This window comes from Gossypium hirsutum, chromosome A06 (genome assembly GCF_007990345.1).
Source record: "Gossypium hirsutum isolate 1008001.06 chromosome A06, Gossypium_hirsutum_v2.1, whole genome shotgun sequence".
NCBI lineage: Eukaryota > Viridiplantae > Streptophyta > Magnoliopsida > Malvales > Malvaceae > Gossypium > Gossypium hirsutum.
The window spans coordinates 123,472,442-123,494,718 of record NC_053429.1 but is presented as its reverse complement, the minus strand read 5'-3'; the positions used below and the strand labels follow the sequence as shown (position 1 = coordinate 123,494,718).

General features: G+C 33.3%; 2 protein-coding genes across 2 annotated transcripts; one reads left to right on the top strand and one right to left on the bottom strand.

Moving 5' to 3' along the window:
• The first annotated feature begins 3,958 nt into the window (after nt 1–3,958).
• LOC107955347 (metacaspase-9) lies at nt 3,959–6,476 on the top strand. Its single transcript, XM_016891098.2, has 3 exons — nt 3,959–4,260; nt 4,567–5,584; nt 5,666–6,476. Exons 2-3 carry the CDS (start codon nt 5,236–5,238, stop codon nt 6,262–6,264), a joined length of 948 nt encoding a protein of 315 aa, XP_016746587.2. The 5' UTR covers nt 3,959–4,260; nt 4,567–5,235; the 3' UTR covers nt 6,265–6,476.
• Nucleotides 6,477–8,837: 2,361 nt separating this feature from the next.
• Nucleotides 8,838–10,873, bottom strand: LOC107955348 (polyphenol oxidase, chloroplastic-like). The gene has a single exon (NM_001327637.2). The coding sequence runs from the start codon at nt 10,845–10,847 to the stop codon at nt 8,997–8,999; it is 1,851 nt and encodes a 616-aa protein (NP_001314566.1). The 5' UTR covers nt 10,848–10,873; the 3' UTR covers nt 8,838–8,996.
• Nucleotides 10,874–22,277: the final 11,404 nt, after the last annotated feature.

The window sequence follows — 22,277 nt, the reverse complement described above, 5'->3', positions numbered from 1 at the left end:
CTATCAACACAACAAAAGCTTCAACTTCAACATCAATAGAATATTATGGCAAGTTGACAATCGGTTCTATCACAACTCAAGCACAACATACCAGGAGTGATTGCAAGCACCTAATACAATAAGGAAATCAACTCCGGATGGTCCAAAGCAGCGAGCATAAATCGACAAAATAACCAAGTACCCACCAAACTAGAGGAGACGGTGACAAAACCAACCCTAAAATTACTCGCAAAAACAAGATTATATGCATAAGCAAGACTAAAAAGCGTACTACAAGAGTAGGTAAAAATTTCTAAAAGTGAAGACTTATTAAACAATGAAAAAATAAACAAAAAAAATATAAAACTTAAGATAACATGAGTCCAAATCGACTCATAAAATCATTTATTATTTTGAAACTCTCAAAATAGAAATAGATTAATAAGTCAACGAAGAGCTACCCACCTTTTAAAAGAAACTGGCAGTGGTCGGTGGTGTTTCAACGATGATAGGCACTGTCATCTATCCATCACAACTTGTAAAAACAACAAAGATACCCACAAAACTGATGGGCAAGAGAAAAAGGTGGGCGGTAACTAGCTCGAAGGCTAACACCGCCGCTAGGCAAAAACAAAAAGAAGTAAACCATTCGGAGAAAAAAATTTAGGGTTTTTGTGGAAATTTTTTATTTTAATCAATTATTTCTTATATTGATTTTATTATAAATTATTTCTAAACAAATATCTGTACTCTAAATTTGTAATTTCTACACATATACACCTATAATAAGATTTCTAATATATATTATAACTAATCTATGGGGTCAACTACCACCCAATAATTTTCGAGGGACAATTAAATGCAATTAATTTATCATCTACGCTCATGATCTGCACCACAACAAAGTTCATTAATACCTTCTTTTAACCTCCGACACCATCGTCTTGTCGTCTAACACTGTTGGAATCTTAATTTTGAGTCTTCAAATTTAATTAATACGACTTTGCAGTATTTCTGTTTTTTTTTTATGAATCATAAAATTTATTTTCTTTTTGAAATTATAAAAAATGAATAATTAATTATAAAAAATAAATAAATAATGTAATTGACTTGACTTCAACCTTATTTTAAATTGGATTTACTTTAAATGACATAAAAAATAATTTAGTATGTGAAAAGATTTTATCCACTCTACCTACCAAGAGATTGTTTTATTTGAATTGGAGAATAGGTGTATCAATTTGTATTTTTGGGTTATATAGTATGCATAACATTTAAATAAACTTTAGGATATTAAAATATATTTTAATTATTTGTGTGAATTTTAGTTTTTATTAAAATTACATATTTTAATTATTTATGTATGAAATTTGGTTCTCATTAAAATTATATTTGATATCTTTTTTCTGTTGCATGAGCATGTAAATAAGGTTTGAAAAATATACACGTATACATATATATATATTGTCGAAACCATTTTTTTGAAAAGCGGGAATCAACTTTGTTTGAAAGTGGAAATTAAAACGGGGAGTCGCCACCGATCTTTATTAGGTGTGTCCGGATCACCTTTGTTTTAATAAAAAGTTTTATTTTACTAAAACGGTATTTTTGGTCTACGAAACTCGAGAGAAAAGGATTCGGGAGTCGGTTACATGCGAGGAAGGATTATCACCCCCGACACGCCCAAAAATTGGTACCGAATTGATTAGTTAGTGTCTTAATGTCGAAAGTTCAAAAAAAATCGGGAATGGATTTGAAATACGATCCCTTGTTTACATTAACATTGATATTAAAAATGCTTGAATTAGCTCAAAATGATTGTTAAAGATTTCCTTATCTCGAGATATCAGAGTATCACATCCCGTAAGTTAGGACACAATACCATGAACTCCCGAGTGCAAAGTCGTCTTTAATTTTAATTGGAACCTCGTGTATTTAAAACTCAAAAGGATATTTGGCTATTTAGAACCAACGAGAAAATTAAAACCCCGTAAGTTAGGGCACAATTCCTCGATATTCCAAAACGCAAAATATTACCTTATTTAGAAAATTCTCTTTTTGAAATATAGCGAGTATAATGTTTAATAAAGCGCGTTATTCGTTTGGATTAAAAATAAAACAATTTATAGGATGAATGTAACGAAACTTGATTCATGGGCGATGGTATGAAAATATAGTAATGAATATAAGACGAATATACATGGACACTACATTATGCAAATGAATAGCAGTAGTGCAAACTTGCGAAAAGAACGAATCAAAATTTACATAATGACAATAATCACACAAGGTGCATCATTTAACAATTAAAGACAAATGAATTTAATAATAATTTAAAAGGCATAAAGCAAATAAAAATGGATAAGATATAAAACAATTTTAAAATGAGATTAAGATAATGTGAAAAAGGAGATTTAAAATTGACAATGCGTACAATAATTTAAAATAGAGGATATATATATATATATTAAAAAAATACTATATAAAAAACGCAAATGAACAATAATAGGACAATTTAATACAAATAAGAGAGTTTAAAATAAGTTGTATAAGACAAATTTGAATAAGAATAAGACAAGTTTAAAATAATACATATATAGAAATTTAAAATAAGTATTAAGAGGCTCAAAATAATAATACGTAAAGGAGAAATAAAATAAAATAAAAAGATAATATATATATAAGAAATTTTAAAGTAAACAACATACTAAATAATTCAAACCAAGATAGATAATATACATAAAGATAAATCATATATGGAAGGAATTTGAAATGAATAATATGTAACAATAATTTTTAAAATATATAATATATAAGAAATATATGAAATCTTAAGGTAAATAATTATAAAAGGTTTGCGATAAACAATGAAAGAATTTGAAATCGTCTATATATAAAATAGCATAATAAAATAACATATAAAATTTAAAATATATATATTAGATGGTTTAATATAAATAATGCATGAAATTTTACAATAAATAATAAATAATTTAAAATGAATGACGCATAAAGCGAGTTTATAAAATGAATGATGTGAGGGAATTTTGAAATCTATATAAAGCAAATTACAAAAGATTTGTATGAATAACTTTAAAATAGATGATATGTATATAAATAAAAGTGTAAGATAAATAATATGGAACGAATTTAAAATAAGGTATAAACATAACTTTAAAATGAATAATATATATAAGCTAATTTAAAATAATAAATAAGAAGTTTAATATAAATATATTTTATAATAACGATTCAGATATAATATATAAAGAATTATTAGAAATACATAATATATAATAACTAAGGAATAAACCATATAAAATAATTTGAGTTGAATATATAACAAAAAAAAAACAGTTTTGAAAGAATAGCAAACATGTGAAAACTTGAAATAAATGGTTTATACACATATAATGGGTAAGGGTTATAAAATAAATAATACATACTTAGGGTAAGTTGAGATAAATAATAACAATTTGAATAAATAATATATTAAAGTGAATTACGATGAACAATAATGATACGAGTAAACAGTGTATTAAAACAAATTAAGATAGAATGAATTGAATAAATTTAGGACATAATTGAAAGTGAATCAGAACCCAAGGTATAAATTTGGAATACAAAGGCCAACAAGGACTAAATCGAAACGCTTAGACTTGCGAGGACCAAATGGGGTAATATCCCAAGTCTAACGTGCTGCATTTCAATTTGTTCAGTCCAGGGATCAAATTAGAAATTACGTAAAATAATCGGTCGATATTTGAAGAGTAAAAAAGCAAATCATGACTAAATCAAAGGTCAGAAAATGAGGAGGGGCCAAAGTGGGAAATTTCCCATTTGAAGGAAACGCGCGGACCCCCTGGAGCGGGTCAGGTCGCGCGCGAGTGCACCAAAACGGTGCCGTTTCGGCACTTAGTCCCCCACACTCAAAACGCTGCCGTTTTGTCAGTGTATATAAGGCCCTATTTTTGTTACAGAATTCATTTTAGCCTTCAAAATAAATAAATAAATAAATAACTGGAACAGACCCTTAAACTCTCTCTCCCTCCTCCGTTTTCTCATTTCGGCTAGGGTTTCAACACCCATCATCGTCACCGCCGTGAAGCCACCGTAGGTGGTGGTCGTGCGAAAGGGAGTTTCGACCCCAGTTTTGGAGCGCCCGAAGGCCGTATTTTCTTGGCCCAATAACACGAAAGGAGAGACCTCCGCTTTCCCCCTCCGAAAATCGATTTCAAAGACGGAATCGGAACTCCGAAAACTCGACTCCGGGGTTCTCGGGTAAGTCCCTCTTTTCTCTTTTCTTTTATATTTTTTTTTTAAAAAATGATTGAAGAACAGAAAATAAAAATAAAGAAACGAGAAAATAAAAAATGAGAGAACGAGACTCAACCTTTTTAGTTTGTTCTTTTTTTGATTGCTTAATCGTCTGTGTGTAAAAACAATTTGGTTTCTGTTTGGGCTTTATAGCCGAAAAATACAAATGATTTCATCTATGCTATTGTCTATTTTGCTTCCTTTCCTGCCTCGTTTCTGCTCTCTGCTTTGTGGTCTTGTTTTGTTTCTTTTTTTTGCTTCCTTTTGCAGACGCACAAAGGTCAACGGGGTGGAGACTTCCATTTTGGTGCAAAAGATGGGCAGAGCCGGCCCTCGGGAGTCGAATGCGCTGCTGAAGCACGTGGGCAGCAGAAGGAGAGGCGCGACGCTTAGGCTAGCTAGGGTTTCGGCTAGCTGAGGCTTAGTTTGGACACTGGGCCTATTGGGCCGATTGGGTTAGGGGTTTAGTTGGGTTGTTTAGGCTTTGGGCCTTGTAAATGGGCTGCCTCTTTTTTTGGTTTTGGTTTTTAAACGGGCCGGGAAAAATGGGCCTGTTACATATATATATAAATCAAGAATCCAATTTTTACAAAACAATTATTAAAGATCAATCAGCTCCCAAAATTAAAGCAAATATTTTAAACAAATTATTTTTAAACTGTGATAATTCTACTAAATTATTTTGATGGTCAATATAATCTATCGGATTCGGGCCAAATTTAAAGTGGAAAATAGGTGTATCAATTTGCATTTTTGTTTGATGTGCATTACAATGGACGGAGAAAGCCAAACATTCAAAGTCAATCACATTTTATAAAATGTAAGATTATTTTTATTTTATGAAATTAGTGTGTATATATATAGGTTCTTAGTGAGACAGTAGGAGCACATTCATACAAGGGTACAAGCAACACAAAATAGTAAAATTAGCAAAGCAAGATGGGTAAGGGTAAGAAGAGAGCAGTTCTGGTGGGATGCAACTACCCCAAGACCCAATTCGGCTTGCATGGATGCATCAATGATGTGAATACCATAAAAGCCGCGATCCTGAAATTTGGGTTCCACGAAAGCGATATTAATGTCCTCACCGATGCGCCAGGGTCGTCGGTTCTGCCTACTGGTGCAAACATTAGGGATGCACTTAATAGAATGGCGCGCAATTCTAAAGCAGGAGATGTCCTATTTTTCTACTTCAGTGGACATGGAACACGCATTCCAATCTTTCAACCTGGCCAGCCTTTCAAGCAAGATGAAGCAATCGTGGCCTGTGATTTAAATCTTATCACTGGTAGGTTTTTGTTTGAATTTATATATTTATTTTAGCGATATACATATTCATATCCTATATATATATACATGGTTTCTGCAGATGTGGACTTCAGGCGTTTTGTTAACCGGCTACCAGAAGGAGCAAGCTTCACAATCCTATCAGATTCGTGCCACAGTGGTGGTCTCATTGAAAAAGAGAAAGAACAATTTGGTGGTGAGCATATGACGACACCAGTAAATCCCAACAAGCCTAAACCGTCTAAGGTTAAGGCTAAGGGTGTTCCTTTTGATGACATACATGGTGCGATAAATATAGCAGCAAGCATCCTACACGGCGCAGTAGATCTTGGCCAAAAGATTTACGGAATCTTCGGGAAAGATGTGAGTCTCAAATTCCATCCTCACTACGTAGATGGGTTAATGGTGTTGGATCCACCGGAGGAGGATGATGGGATTTTATTAAGTGTGTGTGAAGCCAATGAGACATCATATGACCTGGTTTTGGGGAATAAAGCCTTTGGGGCGTTCACTGATGCAATGTTTAACGTACTCAATCAGCACATGGGTGCTGGAATAAGCAACAGACAACTTGTGGCTGACGCTGCCATCATTTTGAAGGAGAATGGATTCAAGCAGAACCCTTGCCTTTATTGCAGTGATGAGAATACAAGCACACCTTTCTTGGGTGGCTTTGCTTAAATTTCTGATCAAAATGCTGGTGCTCAGGCTGTCAGTGTCATTAATAATAAATAATGTGCTTATGTTTTGCACTACTACTAGAATAAATTTGACAGTCTGTTGACTTATATCAACCTACCGCGGTTTTCCTATGCATCTCCTTATATAGCGTGCCTTTGTTATGTGTGAAATTCTAGTGTATAAATAAAGAAATAAAAACTTTTATTGTCTTATTTAGAGTTTTATAATTTTATAAGTTAGGTTAAGGGAGGTTCCGGATTGTTATAACTTAGGTGGCCGGACATTAGAAAAATGGATTGGAAAACTCAAGGTGTTCAACCATCTTCGGAGGTGAGTTTGGATAGACATATAGTGCAGTACGGTGCGTTTAGCTTATATCTCACGGTACAGTATCTTATCTTATCACCACTACTATTTTTATACTGACCGCAGGTAAACGCATCGCCTAACCAAACTCACCCTACATCAATAACATTCCAAATAACATGCATTAAGAGAGTGATTTCAAGGTTAAACGGGCCTGATTCTATCATAAATGACTTGTGGTAAATATGACATGCTCCAATCCAAGATCTTCAATTTGGAAGAGATCCTTTTCGGTCAGAGACAAAAGATATATGCGAATGAACTTCCATCAGTAGGGGTAAGCATTCGATCGAATCAAGTGAAAAAATTAAAATCTTTTTACAATATAACTAATTCCATGTTAGAACACATAAATTTAAAATCATATATTTTTGAAAATTCATTCAAAGAAAAATAAGAGAAAAAAAAAAGATATTTTAGTAAACTTGAATAATTAATGTATTTATTTAGGTCCCAAAAATGATTTTTTTAGATTATTTTAATTTTTTTATATATTCTTTAGATTTTTAAAAATTTTAAAATATTTTTTTATAAATATTTTGAAGTTTTTGTGATTTTTGTTGAGAGAAATACCAATTTGCTCATTTTCAAAATTAACAGGGACCAAAGTTATATTTACACCAATCTATTATTTGAGTTATGTGAATTGTAAAAATTCACCCGATTCAAATTTGAAACTCGAATTATTTATTCGAATTAACTAAAAAAATCAAATAACTAAATTCAATTAACTTAAATTTTAATTTTCTTTTAAATCAAATCAAGTTTTACTCAATCATAATTTTGAACCAATGAACAAAGTGTCATAGTGAATTCATCAGGTGACGAGGTTTGGAGTGCAAGTTCTAGGCTCGGGGCATTCACAAAGTGATTGGAAATGTTGACATTAATTCCATTCAACCTTCAGAGAATTATTAACAAATTTTAATAATTTTATTTATAATATTTGTTTTATTTCATTACTAGCAAATAATATTTAATATATTTATTTATAATAATTAGGTGTATAAAGAAATATATTTATACTTATATTTATAAATAATATTCAATACATAAACTTAAATTGTATAATTAATTTTATATATTAAAAGTGGAGGATCTGCTTTCACTAGAGTGAAATTAAAGTAATTTTACACGTTTTCATATATTTTTGTACGATTATTAATTTAACTATCAAAAAATTGAATTTATCGATATTATTGTACTTTTCATGCATGTAAGTCTTCAAATTGATTCAATATTTCTATCATATTGATCTAAAATATTGTATATATGAACATTTATTTAAAGATAAAAAGTATTCTTACATAAAACACATAGTTTGAAATTTTTTAATTTATGTTAAATTTGATATGCATGAGTTATATAAATGAAATATGACGTTTTTATCATTAACATATTAATTGTACAAAAATATATGAAATAGTGTAAACTACTTTATTTTAATGTCCATAATGGTCATTTTACTTTCTTATTATAAATTTATAATATATCTCTCTGCCAACTGTTGTGTTTGAATCCTAACACACATCTCACTATTGATTTTAATCTCATCACTATAGTAATTAATCTCATCACTATGGTAACTAATCTCACCCCTATAGTAACTATTGATTTATAATAACGTGGACGTGTCAACAAAATTAATATATATTAATTTTTCCATTTATTTTGGGACAATTTGACAAACAACATAAATTTAAGAGTTAAAAGAGACAAAAAATTAAATGAAGAACTAAAATGATATTTTTTTATAAAGCTGGAAGATCAAATAAATCATTATACTTAAAATTTATAAATAATACAAGAAGTAAATGGTAAAATTTAATAATAAAAATTCGCAAGATTGGATTGTCAAGTCCAATCATATTTAAGTGTTTGTTCAGTCTTTAATATTGAATTCTAGAATATCACAGATTAATCACTCTTGTTACAAGAAAAAAGATATGTTAAAATATTAATTCAGATAGATTATTTCGAGTGTTGAGTGCTATTCAAGATGGCTATTTAGAGGTATCAAAATTTGGTTTGGGTGGACGAATTAAGTAGATGTTACAGTGTAAAGAGTATTGGATAGTTAGATATGTCCCTAAATTAGACATGTCCCTAAAGAAAGAGATTAAGTTGTTGAGGGGTTAGCTAAAATATCTTCTGTTTGAATTGGTGATATGCAGAAAATATAATGCGCATTTAGGGAGTTGATTATCTTCTTGAGCAAGATAAAGCTGCCAGTGCTTTTGTTTATTTAGCTTCATTTTTTATATTAAAGAAAACACACATGCATGAAACAGGAGAAACAAATTGATGAACCCATCAATCCGATCTAGCAAGAACACAAATGATGAAGCAAAATATTCACCCCCAAATCAACAAACGTAGTCGATCTTAATGTTACCAATCGAAACTTCCCCTTCTTTAGGCAGCAAAGTCACCACAATGCTATCTTCACGTTGAAGCTCCAAATCCTCCAGCGCTTCTGATAATGGCAAATACAGATTTGTACTAAGCATCGACTCGGAGTGGCAATCTCCGTGCGGTATATTCGTAAAGCTCCCCACGAACTCCGACTCTTCCGGTTTGCAAGGATTGTCGTCGTCTTCATCGTCATTAATGGACACATAGAATTGCACTGAGTCATTTCTGTCTAGTTGTATGTTTTGAAGAACCAATACTTCTTCATCATCTTTGTTCTTTGGTTTCTTTAGCCTTGGAATCTCAATGCGCACTGCTACCTTGTCTAAAACTATAGGAAAACCCCTGCGGTTTTTACCCTTTCGTCTGGCTGCTACATCCTGACCCTGATCCTGACCCTGCCCCACACCAGGACGACGCCTTCGAGGTGTTGGCTTGCTTCTAAGCCATGGAATATCAACACTTTGGTAATCGTACCCCAAAGTTTTAGAGTCAAGGCAATCGCGAACTTTAACACGAACCATATTTGCATTCTCATCGTAGAAAAGAAACGAAGAATTGAGCCAATCTTTTTCGTCGAAATCACGTCGCTTCTTCCCTGGCAATGTCTTCCAAATGTTCCACATTCGATCAACATTGCCATGATGAGCGTAGAACAAAGGGTCTCTACCAGCAGAATAGAAATTCCCCATGTCTTCGTTATAAGGTGGATTCTTGGCACCAACGAACTTGTGAACGGCGAGGTGAGCACCGTTCTCCAGGGTACCACCTCTCGGTTCGGGAGTACAACCGATATCGGTTTCGGATACACAACCGGCACGGTACACCGCTCCATGGAAACAAGAAGCGGTCTTGCTGGACCTTACCATTTGCTGATACATTACATAGAGATTACGATTTCTTTGTTCCCTCTTTGTTAATTCATAAAAATCATCGTTCTTTTTTTTTTGTTTTACAACAGATTTACCGTCATTAAGATTAACCACAACGTCCGGTTGATGCTCCAAATTGCGGTTTTCATCGTACAATGGAGAGTAAGGGTCTAAATATATCTGAGGCATAGTCATCCCACAGGGAGAATCCCAGTTCCAAAATGGCATTGCGAAATCTGGATCACCAATCAACTTGCCCAATATCCTCTCGAAGAAATACAGATACATCCTATGGAATGGGAAAAAAAGCCATGAGTAGTGAACTTCAAGTTTTTGATCGGGGAACCCCACTTGACTATAAGCCCCATTGCAATAGGCACAATGAATATTGGCTTGTTGCATGAAATTACGTGGATCATCCACAGGGAGAGCTTTCATTCTCTCCATTGCCGATTCAAATTTATACAGGTAATCACGATCAACTAAATGTGCTGCCGGCCGATAACGGATCTTGCAACCTAAAGGTGGTTCGAAGTCTATGATCTTTGAATCTTTTAACTTTGGTGGGCAGCAAGGGACATTCATGCAGGCTTTACTGGTATCTACGGTTGATTCCCCACAGCTGGACAGGTCAGGCTCGATTGGGTCTGCCAATGCAAATGGGTCTCTAACAAGGCTGGTTGCACCATAGAGACTTCCTCCAAGGCCAAGAAGGATATCCCTTCTATCGAACCTATTGAGAAAAGAAGTGTCTGCATCGTTTTGTTTCCCATTGCTGGCTTTGCATGACACTACTCTTTTGGAGTTAAAGTTGAAAGGCTTTTTCTTCTTAAATATGGAACGTTGAGATGTTTTGGGAAGGAATGTTGAAGTTTGAATGGAGAAATTAGGAAGGGTGAGGCCGGTTGATGGGGAATTGGTAGTGGAAGCCATTGCTAACTAGCTTGATTTGATTGTGTGAAGACGGTTAACCTAAAAGCATGGATTTTATAGTGAAATCAATGGGCTTGGACTGGCTGGCACAGTTAATGTGCATTAAATAAAGTTTTGTCATTTGACGGTGATGGATCTTATATGGATAGGGGTACAGGAACAATAGTCTTCAAAAACAATTAAACGTTTTTAGAAAACGTTAAATTTCACGTGCATTTTTTATTTTGAAATTGTGACGTGTCCTTTCCTCATTATATCCACAGTACAATAATCACCAAAGTGGTTGTAGAACGAAAATCATCATTTAAATACGAAAAAAAATATTACAACCTATTTTCACGGCTTAAAAAATTTTAATATTTATAAAAATAAATCAGGTTTAAAAATAATCACCAAAATAATTTGAAATGAATAGTAGAATAGAGTTTTGGTCTTCTAATGGTCGGCACCACCTGATATTTTAGCCCCATGATTGCCTGATGATTATGTCAGACTTGAAAAAATTGAATTTTTCTGGTTCTGCCCTTTCAATGGCCGGCACCAATGGTATTTTTTTAAAATCGTATCATACTGGTATACAAAAAATCATTATTTTAAAAAAATAAATATTGAGTTTGGTACCGGCCATTGACAGGCTAACACCAAAAAAAAATTTAAATACTGAGTTTGGTGCTGGCAATTGACAACCCAGCACCAAAAAAAATTTAAATACTAGTCTAGTGTCGGCCGTTGACAGGCCAGGACCATAAAAAAAAATTAAATACTGAGTCTGGCGTCAGCCATTGACAAGCCAGAACCAAAAAAAAAATTTAAATACTGAGTCTAATGCCGGCCATTGACAGGCTAATACCAAAAAAAAAATTAAAATACTAGTTTGGTGCCGGCCATTGCAGGCTAGCACAAAAAAAATTAAAATACTGAGTCTGGTGTCGGCCATTGACAAGCCAGCACCAAAAAAAAATTTTAAATACTAATTTTTTGTATACCAGTATGATACAATTTTAAAAAAAATATCATTGGTGCCGGTCATTGGAAGGCCAGAACCAAAAAATTCAATTTTTAAAGTCTGATACAATTATCAGATAATCATGGGGCGGCCAAAATACCAGGTGGTGACGACCATTAGAAGGTCAAAACCCCGTTCTACTATTCATTTTAGGTTATTTTGGTGATTGTTTTTAAACCTAAGTCATTTTTGTAAATATCAATTTTTTGGGGGTTAGTTTGGTAAAATAGCCTATTTTCAAATGTCATACATTTGGCTTAGGTTCCTTTTTAATAAAATATGATTGTTCATCCTTATCATTTGGTAGCTTAGAAGAATAACATTCAAAATGATAATGACCAAACTTTTGTGATATGAAGCATTTTATCTTAGATTTATCAAAATCCCGTACTTTGTCTTTACTTTGGTCATCATTGATTCTGTAATTCTTGCTATCATTTCTGTTGCCACCATTTCTACTACCTTGATCTCCTTTTCCTGTACCTATATTGTTGGAAAAAAACAAGTTTTAAAAAACATTTTGATATCTAAACTAACAAACACTTAATCAAAATTATATATTTTCGATTCGTCTAGGATTAGCGCTTCGACCGAGTAGTCTTCTCTACAATCCTCAAGCTCATGTCTGCCAAGTGTGGGCTCGCTTCGAATTAAAAAAAATTACAAAAATTATCAGTGGGGTAATTTTACAATTTCTCTAAATTTTTAGGTCAAGTTGTAAATCAGAAAAATATCTCTAGAAATTTTCTAGAATAATCTCTTCAGAGGATTTTTTTTTGTTTACAACTTTCTCTTGAATTCAAGTGTGTGTAAATAATGACTCAATGCTCTCGTTAAATAGGGAAAGTTTAAAAAGTTCAACTATGATTAAACTTAATCACTTTAAGATTAAAATAATATAATATAATATTTATCAAGATAAATATTAGATTAAATTTAATATTAAATCTTATTAAAATAATAGAATACTTATCTACAAGATAAAAATTTAATTTAATTTAATATTAAAATAATCACTTTAATATTAAACTAATAAAATACTATTAAGATAAGTATTTAATTAAATTTAATGTTAAACTGTTAAAATAATATTATTTTTGGAATAGTTAATCTGAAATCAAATTCTCTAGTAGAGTCCTAGTAGGGGTGTAACTCTTCCACTAACTCAACCACCGATGACCAACCGCCACCAGCCACTTGGACACCATCGTCGCAGCCACCGGCACCGCCGTGTTTGGTGGTGCAGCTGCGACACCCTTACGGCACCATGAGCTGGTTTGATCTAGCCCCTGATTGGACTGTTGGCCTAATTTCCCATATCGAGCTCAGTTCGACCAGTTTTTAGGTCCTGATCTCGATTTTGGGCTCCCGAGCCCAATTTACGATCTCAGGTCCTATTTTCAAATTCAATTACCCATTGGGCCAATTGTCTGACTTAAAAATTAACTTCTAAAAATATCATATTAATTTAATTGATTTAATTAATTTAATTTTACTTGATCAAAATTAATTTTTCCAAAAATTACTTAGATTAGATTTTCCATATTAATTTTTCAAGAAAATTCTTTAATCAAATTCTCTAGTTGAACAATTCTCACGACTACCTAATTTAATTCCACATCGAATAAATCGACTTAATTAAATTATTCCCAAAGTCATAGAATTTTCTTCTAATTCAAATGCAATCCAATCAAGCTTTTTTTGAGCTAGCAGAGGGACCAATCAGACATAAATAATTAGGCTCTATTGATTGCAATTATGTCTAGAAGCATCGTTCTAATAATTCGCAATTACTTAATCATGGAGTCAGTCCTCAAGAAGTACCATGATTGAAAACTCTTTATTGTATACTCTTTACGAAAGTAATTTATCCAACTGTTTTGTCCAATAACCCCGTCATGTGTGTGTTACCCTCATATGATATCATTGATTCCTTTAAGTTAAATCCGTTCACTCAATACAATCTTATTTTATCCCATTGTCACCATTGTGTCTTCTTAATGATTAATATGATCACAGTCAACAAATGGCTATGATAAATAGCTCGTTCGAGAACAAGCAACCCATGACCACATTCCATATTTATTAATCCACACAATGTCAATAAGAGGATATCATTAACTTTTTAGTTGAGCTATGAATTCCACTATTGCTATTAAAGTCATGCCATACACAAGTCATGTACCCAACATACCGACTATGGGGTTGATTATCTTTAGAGCATAAGCCTTCACTTATAAGCACATGAGTTGCATACGCATGGTCAGTGACTAACTCAGGATTTAGTTAAATCACACCATGAACATCACAAGTGAAATAACTTACAAATGGATTTAGAATTAATTCATCTTGGGTCTAGTCCAATGTATTATTATACCAATGAATACATCTATGTCTCTACTCGTGGAGTCAACTACTTTGATACCCAAGACTAGTCATCTCCCCAATTGGAATTGTAGACGACATAATAATCCTTTTCAGTATTTGAATCAAATGTTCACTTTGATTCTTTCACGAGATTACGGACTCATTTAGATTATCTATTGAAGTAAGTTGTCTTTCTTACAATGTAAATGTTCTTTACAATGCCACTTATTTTCAGTTTGAACATTAAACAATAAATGAATTAATATTTATTTGTCACAATTTCGCTATGCATTGTAAATATAAAAGACAGAAAATACAAAAGATATAATAGTGAAATGTGAAATTAATTTTGTTTATTTATTCATCGTTCAAAAAAATAAAAAATAATTACATGTGTTTATTACAATATGGACACATTTCCCAACAATCTCTCACTTGCCCTAGTGAAGTAAATGTGTCATGTTTCGTATTCCCATATCCTCGATGTGTTTGTTAAAACTCCTAATTATAAGAGTCTTAGTAAACGGATCTGTAAGGTTATCTTCAGAAGCTACTTTCATCACATCTACAATTCCTTCGGCTACTGCCTCTCGAATCAAGTGATACTTCCAATCAATGTGTTTCTTCCTTTTGAGACTTCTCATTTCTTTAGTATTAGCTATTGCAGCACTGTTATCACAATACATTGTTATAGCTTTTTCCATGCCAGGAATGACTTCAAGTTTGATTAAGAACTTTGAAAGTCATATTGCTTCTTTCGTTGCCTCAGAAGCAACCACATACTCGGCCTCCATAGCAGAATCAGCAGTGCAATAAATTTGTTTTACACTTCTCCATACAATGGCTCCACAGCTTAGAACCATTTAAAATTATTCATCAATTCAATAAAATCATCTTCTCGCATTTAAGTTGAAAGCTTGTTTTTTCCTCTCTTTCGCTACTTGTAAGTGCAATATGCTTAAGAGATTTAATCCCAATACTTTTATTTGGTATAGTTTATTTTAAGTATAGAGTGCCTTCAACCATATTATGATTTTGATCCCTTACTATGTATAAATTTGAAATTTAATTTCTATACTTTTCTTTAATAAAATTTGGTCTCTTTACTATTTCAGTTAAAATGTTAATGCAGATTTATTCTTAAAAAAACCCATTTAAACTCATTTTGATAAACTAGTTTTTTTTTGTCGGAATAATATTCTTAAGAAAAATTGGCGTCAATATTTCAATCAAAATATCAATATTTGATTGTTTAGACTACTAATGACATTATAAAATATAGATATTAAATTATGTTAAAAATTAAAGTATAAAAATTAAATTTTAAATTTTAGTATAGTATAAAAATCAAAAAATGAAACTTGATCATAAAAAAAGAAAAAGTCAATCCAAACAAAAGGGTAAGCTGAATATAGGTGATTATTTAATATTGAATAGTTAACACCAATATAGCATTCATCACTCGTGAAAATAGAAAATACTAGACAATTGCTGAACAAGTACTAATAATTTTATTCAAATATATAAATTTTAAACTCAACATTCAATATAAACTCTAAACTCTAAATTTGTGAAAAAAATAAAATAATTATAATTAATATTTAATTATGTTTTAATAAAGATATTAGGATTTATTTATATGGTTTTCACTATTTTTTGTTTTATCTAATGATGAGATTTCATACTGATATTCACTAATATTGCATGAAATTTATATATTAAGTATAACACCCCAAACCCGGCATAAACATTATGACCAGATTTTGAATATTATATTACTTTGATCGTTTGCTTCCTAAACATATCTCATTCTTAAATAAGAAATTTTACAAAAACTTGCTTTATTCTATTAGTTAGAAAACTTGACAGTTGTAAAACATGTGTGTTTTCCAAAACGATTGATTATAATATCAAGTTTTATTAACGTGTCATGCTATCAACTTTATTTATTTCCTTCGTAAAAACATGTATTCCCTATTAAAATTTTACAACGGAAAACTCTTTGACTTGTTTAACTTTTGAAAACCGAACATTTAATTTTAATTATCAGAAATCATACAGAATTTTTAAAATAATTAACTAAAAACCAACAAAACTCAAAGCCAAAAATAAAAGTCCAAAAATCAGTCCAACAGTCCAAAAGTCTATAAATTTTTAAATAAGAATCACTAAAATAATTTTTTTCCAAAGAACAAATCCGAGCTCTCGAACATCACCCAATCCTATATTCGTGGTTACTTGAAATATTAAGCAAATAGGGTAAGCTATAAAGCTCAGTGTGTGCATTAGCCCACAACTAGAATCATATACAGAAACATACACAGATGCACATATTAGAACAAACAAATCAGAAATTATATCTCAGTTAGCATAGTAAAGTTATACAAAATAATCCTACCTACATCTACTACACACCAACTTCGTCCACCCAATCACACCAAATAGGGCTACAATAACCCATCCATCACACCAAAATATAATCATATGCCACTCAGATAATATGCAACGATGTTGCTAGAAATATATTGCAAGAATACTACCGGAATTATATAGTGCAGTTATACTGCTAGAATCAGACTTCCTCCTCACAAAACCATATCCCACCCCAATGCATATGCAAAATCATACTATGTGATCATGCATAGTCATCCTAACATGCCACACCTACTCAAAACAAATTAGATATGTGTTATTCATACATAAGAGATAATAGAACAAAACATAATAAATAGCTTACTCAGAGTTTTTCTGATCAGAACATACTTATGGTATTTTATATACGCACAAATTTACAAATTGCATGGCCTAGCATGCATTCAAAATATTTACGATTCAAAGTCTAGAATTTTACACTCAGCTCGAGCATTGCCCAACTGACCACTCAAAATAGGCTCACACAACCTGCCAAACCAAATCATGTAGCCCACACACCTTACCTGACCAGACTGTGTGGCTTACACGCCCATGTGGCTCACACGACGAGCACATGACTCCACACATTGCCATGTGGCGTCGTCTACCTTCTTTCGATTTTTCTTAAAATTTCCAAATTTCCGTGTTCTTTTTTTTAGAATTTACGGGTTAGAACACACTTGATTGCTAATGATTACGACACTACAGTAGCACTTCCAAGTTCCTACATACAAGACAACCACAGCCAACCCACTTAGCATGAAAAATCCAAAACGAAGACTTGAATTTGGTACATACTTGTTTAACAAAACTAGTCCCTAAATTTAGGTACTTTCTCACTTACCTAAGATAAAACAGCAGTTTAACAGCACTTAATTCGTCGAAAGGTCACCCGTTCTACAATTGTCACCTAACAGAATTATAAAATTAATCAGAACCGACACCAACCAATCAACTAAATAATTCACTTACCTCAGAGAAATAAAACCACATCCTTAAAATATCAACAACCAACACTTACCCAAAGGAGGACAAAAGATTGACAGCGTGAAAATATGGAAAACCGTAAAAGAAAGAAAGAAAACAGAAGGAGAGGCAGCAAGAGAGGAAGGAAGAATAGAAGAATAATATAAGGAAACTTTCTTAGCAGCCAAAGTTTACAGAAACAAAAAAGAAATAATGTGGAGAGAGTGGGGGAGTTGGACAGCAGAATGGGGAGGAATTTTAAGGATAATTTATCTTTTTCTTTTAAATAAAATAAAACTAATTAGACTAATAAAATTCTAAGGGTAAACGAAAGTTTTACCACTAAACCAACAGGCTCATTCTTGTCAACATGTTAACAAAAACAAAAGACAATCTACATGTGACTAGCTAAGTGAAGGAAAAAAAATAATAAAAATTCAAGGAAAGGGAATCGAACTCAAAATCTTAAACATACAACCAAAACATTTAACCACTAAACCAAATCTAATTACATGACACAATTATAATCCAAGAAATTATAAAATTTGAAGCATTAAATTAAGGGTGCATCAAATATTATTATTTATATAGCTAGTGAATCAGATGATGCCTCCTAATTAAAAATGATGTCAAGTGAATTAAGTTTTGGAAAAAAATATGATGTGTCATCATTTGGTTCAATGGTAGCATATAAAATTATATATTTTCATATATAAATCCTTCATGCGTGTTTGTGAATGCTTAGTGTCTAATCTTATATTTGTTGCATGTAGAATTGTCCATGGGCTGAGTTGCATCATGGTTTGGTTCTAAAATAATTTTCAAACCCAAGCCCATTTTTGGGTAATCCTAACTCGGCCAATCAACCCATTTTAATGTTTAAAAATTAATAAAATATTAAAACAAGTCTTTTTGTATTAATATTTATAATTAAATTTAAATTTAAAAATATTATTATTTAAATTGAATTTGTGTTGAGTTCAAGACGGCCCCTATTTAGGCATTTCATTTATCAAAAGAGTCCATTACAAAATATTTTTCCATTTTCGATTCAGCCATTACACAAACTTCCTAGCTATATCGCCATATTTCTTTACTCGTGCTAAGAATTCTGATATGTTTGATCTTCGACTTGGAGGGAATTGGCAAATGAGAATTTCAGCTTCTTCCAATAATTGTACCACGTGCATGGCTACCCCACGAACTTCATTGATCAAATAGCTAAGTTGCATTTCTTTTTCTTGGAGGCCCTCTTCGTAAGCACGAATGTCTCTGTCATACTGACAATTCTTTTCCTCCAAAGCCTCCAAGAGAGTATCTAATTGTTGTTGACGATCTTGCAGCATGTCTTCTAAATCTCGTATCCTCTCTTTTAGTTCTTGACATTTAGATCGACTAGTCATTACCTCAGCAGACACAGCTTCATATTCGGCGTTCTTCCTCCTTAGCTCCATCATAGCCCGCGCAGCCTTTTCTTCTTCTTTCTTCGCTTTCCCTTTCCAGAATTCCATCCCTTCTTTGATTTTGCTAATTTCCTCCTTCCATTCTGCTGATGATTTGCCCAACCCACTATTTTTTATTGTGCCTCTTAACTTTTTATTTTCCAGATGGAGGTCTCTTAAGTCATTTTTACGACTTCAGCTTCTTTTTGCGCTTTCTCGGTTCTGGATCTTTCAATCTGAACGTCGATCTTCAGTTGGTAATTTTCCTCTTAAAGAGCACTAAGATCCCGAGACATCTTGGCCTTTTCTCTTTCAAATTCTTGTCTTGCCATTTCTAGCTCAGATGGCACTTCTTCCGAGAAAGGATTCTAGATGGTGTAATTTGTCGATGAGACGTGCTGACTATTCATTCGTTGCTTTCTCCATATGACATAATCTTAGGTGAGAGAGTCAGCGTATAGAGCTAACTCCATGAGATGAATTCCCTTTCAAGACTTTGCGGTATCTCGGACCCTCTTCATATATCCCTCACCCACAAAAGCAAACTCAGACTATACTAATCCTCCGATGGCGGGTATGAATTGTCGTGAAGAAAATTGCCTTTGGACCATTAACGGAGCGTATCCAATTCCTCCCTATAACCCGAGTAGTGGCACCTAATCTTGATTTCCAACCTTGTATAACAGAACCAAATGGCGGATCCACGGTGCTCTCCAGGTTACATCTTCAACTAGAAGGTTCTGAAAAACTGAAACCCAATGCTCTTCGGTGACATCCTTTGGCCATTCTCTCTCAAGATAGGCTTCCAACGGAGCGAAGGTTTTTGAAAACATGTGGTACGGTGTGCGTTCTACTTTCCAGAAATGGCTCAAAATCCAGACATTTAGTAACTGTGTGCATCCGATAAAGCGTCCTTTCCCCATTTTCCTACAACTGTTTAAGGATCTGAAGGTCTCGGCCAAGATAGTCGGGACAGGGTTGATTCCTTGCTTTAATCTTTCAAAGAAATCCACCACCGCAACTTCTATGTGTCCAAGGACTTTCGGGAAGATGATCAAACCGTAAATGGCCAAAGCAAATAAATTTACCCTTTTCAACATGTCGGGATGGTTCAGAACCAAATCTCGTAGGGAAGACCATGGGATGCAAATGGTTTCATTCTTCTTCTTTATCTGTTTTTCGGCCCATGCGTCAGTCATATCTGTCAATCTCACTAACTTTTTCTTGAAGGTTATCGGCTTAGGCTCCTTCACATATACTTTATAGAATTGCGCATTACCGATACGAAGCAAAGTAGCGTATTCTTCTATAGCCGGGATCATGTCTTCCTGATTGAAAGTAAAACATTGATAGGCCGGATCTCAAAATCTGATCATGGCTTGAATCAAACGCTCGTCTATGTTGATAGTGATCAGGTGGGCTATATCTCCATACCTCTCAGTGAGGATACCCCTAGTGTCCGAGTCCCACTGATTCCAAACCCGAACCAAATCTTCAAGGTTATTCTGGAAAACATTCACAATTACGTGCTCGGGCAGATTGGCAATACATCCCTCCACTAGACTATCCCATTTTTCTTTCTGAGTTTTTAGAGGCCAGTCCCGAACCACGGCATTCTTCTCAGTTGTTTGTATAATTGACTCTTCCATTAGAAACCCGTTTTTTGGCAACCGATCTCTAGTCAACACCTTCCTAATATGATGCCTTTAATGCATGATGAAAAATAAAAATAAAGACAAACAACCTTGGTTAGTAATCACAATTACAGAAAATCCAAATAAAAAGTGTAAATGTCAAAGAAATAAAAAGGTAAGAAGCGTTTCTCCCATGTACTTATTTTGGTGACTATTAAACCGACGGAGGTTCGGCATAGCTCTAATTAGGTGGCTCGTACGGTTCACTATATGCGGTTTCAGTTCTAGACAGGTACTCGAATTGTCCGTACTGTCATCTACTAAGATTAGTACGAAGCCTCGGTCTTAGCCTATCACAGGCTCACGAGTTCAATTCGAGGGATTACATTTACTTATGACTATGCGGAGGGACAAGTTAACTCACGAAAGCATAAGTCATATGTAACCCGAAAGTATTCACTAGCCTGTGCGGAGGGACGAGTTAACTCACGAAGGCATAGCGTTTATTTTCACTTAAACGGACGGAGCCCGGGTATAGAGCTCATGTTATGCAAAGATGCACGTGCACGGTGTGTGGGGAGAAACTCACAAACCTTTCATTTTATTTAAAAAACTACTGAACTAAAACTATAAAACTTAAAGCTGAAAAACAAAAGGACAAAATGAGTTAGAAAAACATTTACAACATAATGCGAATGCATGACTTTTTGAAAACAAAAATTTGAGGATCACGACTAAATGTTAATTTGAACAAGGAACTTTGAAAATTTTGACAACGCGAGTTTAATTCCAGACACGACTCTCAAAAAAGGGGTCCCCAGTGGAGTCGCCAGCTGTAGCGACGTAAAAATTTTAGCTTGGTCGCTAATTGAGGCAATTTATTGGAAGAATTTGAAAACTGAAGTATGATTTTGAAATAAAGAGGGAGTCGCCACCAATCCTTTTTCCTAGGTGTGATCGGACACCTATTAGATTTATTTTTTAAAACAAAAAAAGAAAGCCAAGTTTAGGTCTACGTCAAAAGCCAAAGAAAAATTAGGGTTCGGGAGTCAGTTACGCGCGAGGAAGGTATTAGCACCCTCGCGATGCCCAAAAACTGGTATCTTGTAAAACACGTATTGTCTTGATTTTCAAAAATGCAAGTTCAATGTAACATTTAGCCGTGATCTGGTTGAAACGCGAGAAATTTTAATTTTTTTTATTTTTGAGGACATACCATTTTAACACGAGTCAATTGAGGTTCACCCAACATAGCGATGAAATCGATAACTTAATGTTAAATCGGTATTGTAACGCGCCGTACTCGAGACCGTTGCCGGAGTCGAGCACGAGGTGTTAACGGACTTAATTCATTACTTACACAACACATACAATTCATTTTAAAATTTTCAGACAAGCTGACTAACTGCATCACAGTCACTTTAAAAATCATATCTCGAGTTCCAAAACTCAAAATTTGATTCTGTAAATTTTTCCTGAAACTAGACTCATATATCTATCTACAAATTTTTTTCTAGAATTTTTGGTCAGGACAATTAGTACAGTTTATTAGTTAAAGTCTCCCCTGTTTCGGGTTTCGACTACTCTGACCTCTGTGTATTAC

Excerpts from the sequence above, each read along its gene's own strand:
- LOC107955347 (XM_016891098.2), top strand. The coding sequence starts at position 5,236 with ATGGGTAAGGGTAAGAAGAGAGCAGTTCTGGTGGGATGCAACTACCCC. Across the intron at positions 5,585-5,665 it reads TGATTTAAATCTTATCACTG|ATGTGGACTTCAGGCGTTTT; the intron begins GTAGGTTTTTGT and ends TGGTTTCTGCAG.
- LOC107955348 (NM_001327637.2), bottom strand. The coding sequence starts at position 10,847 with ATGGCTTCCACTACCAATTCCCCATCAACCGGCCTCACCCTTCCTAAT.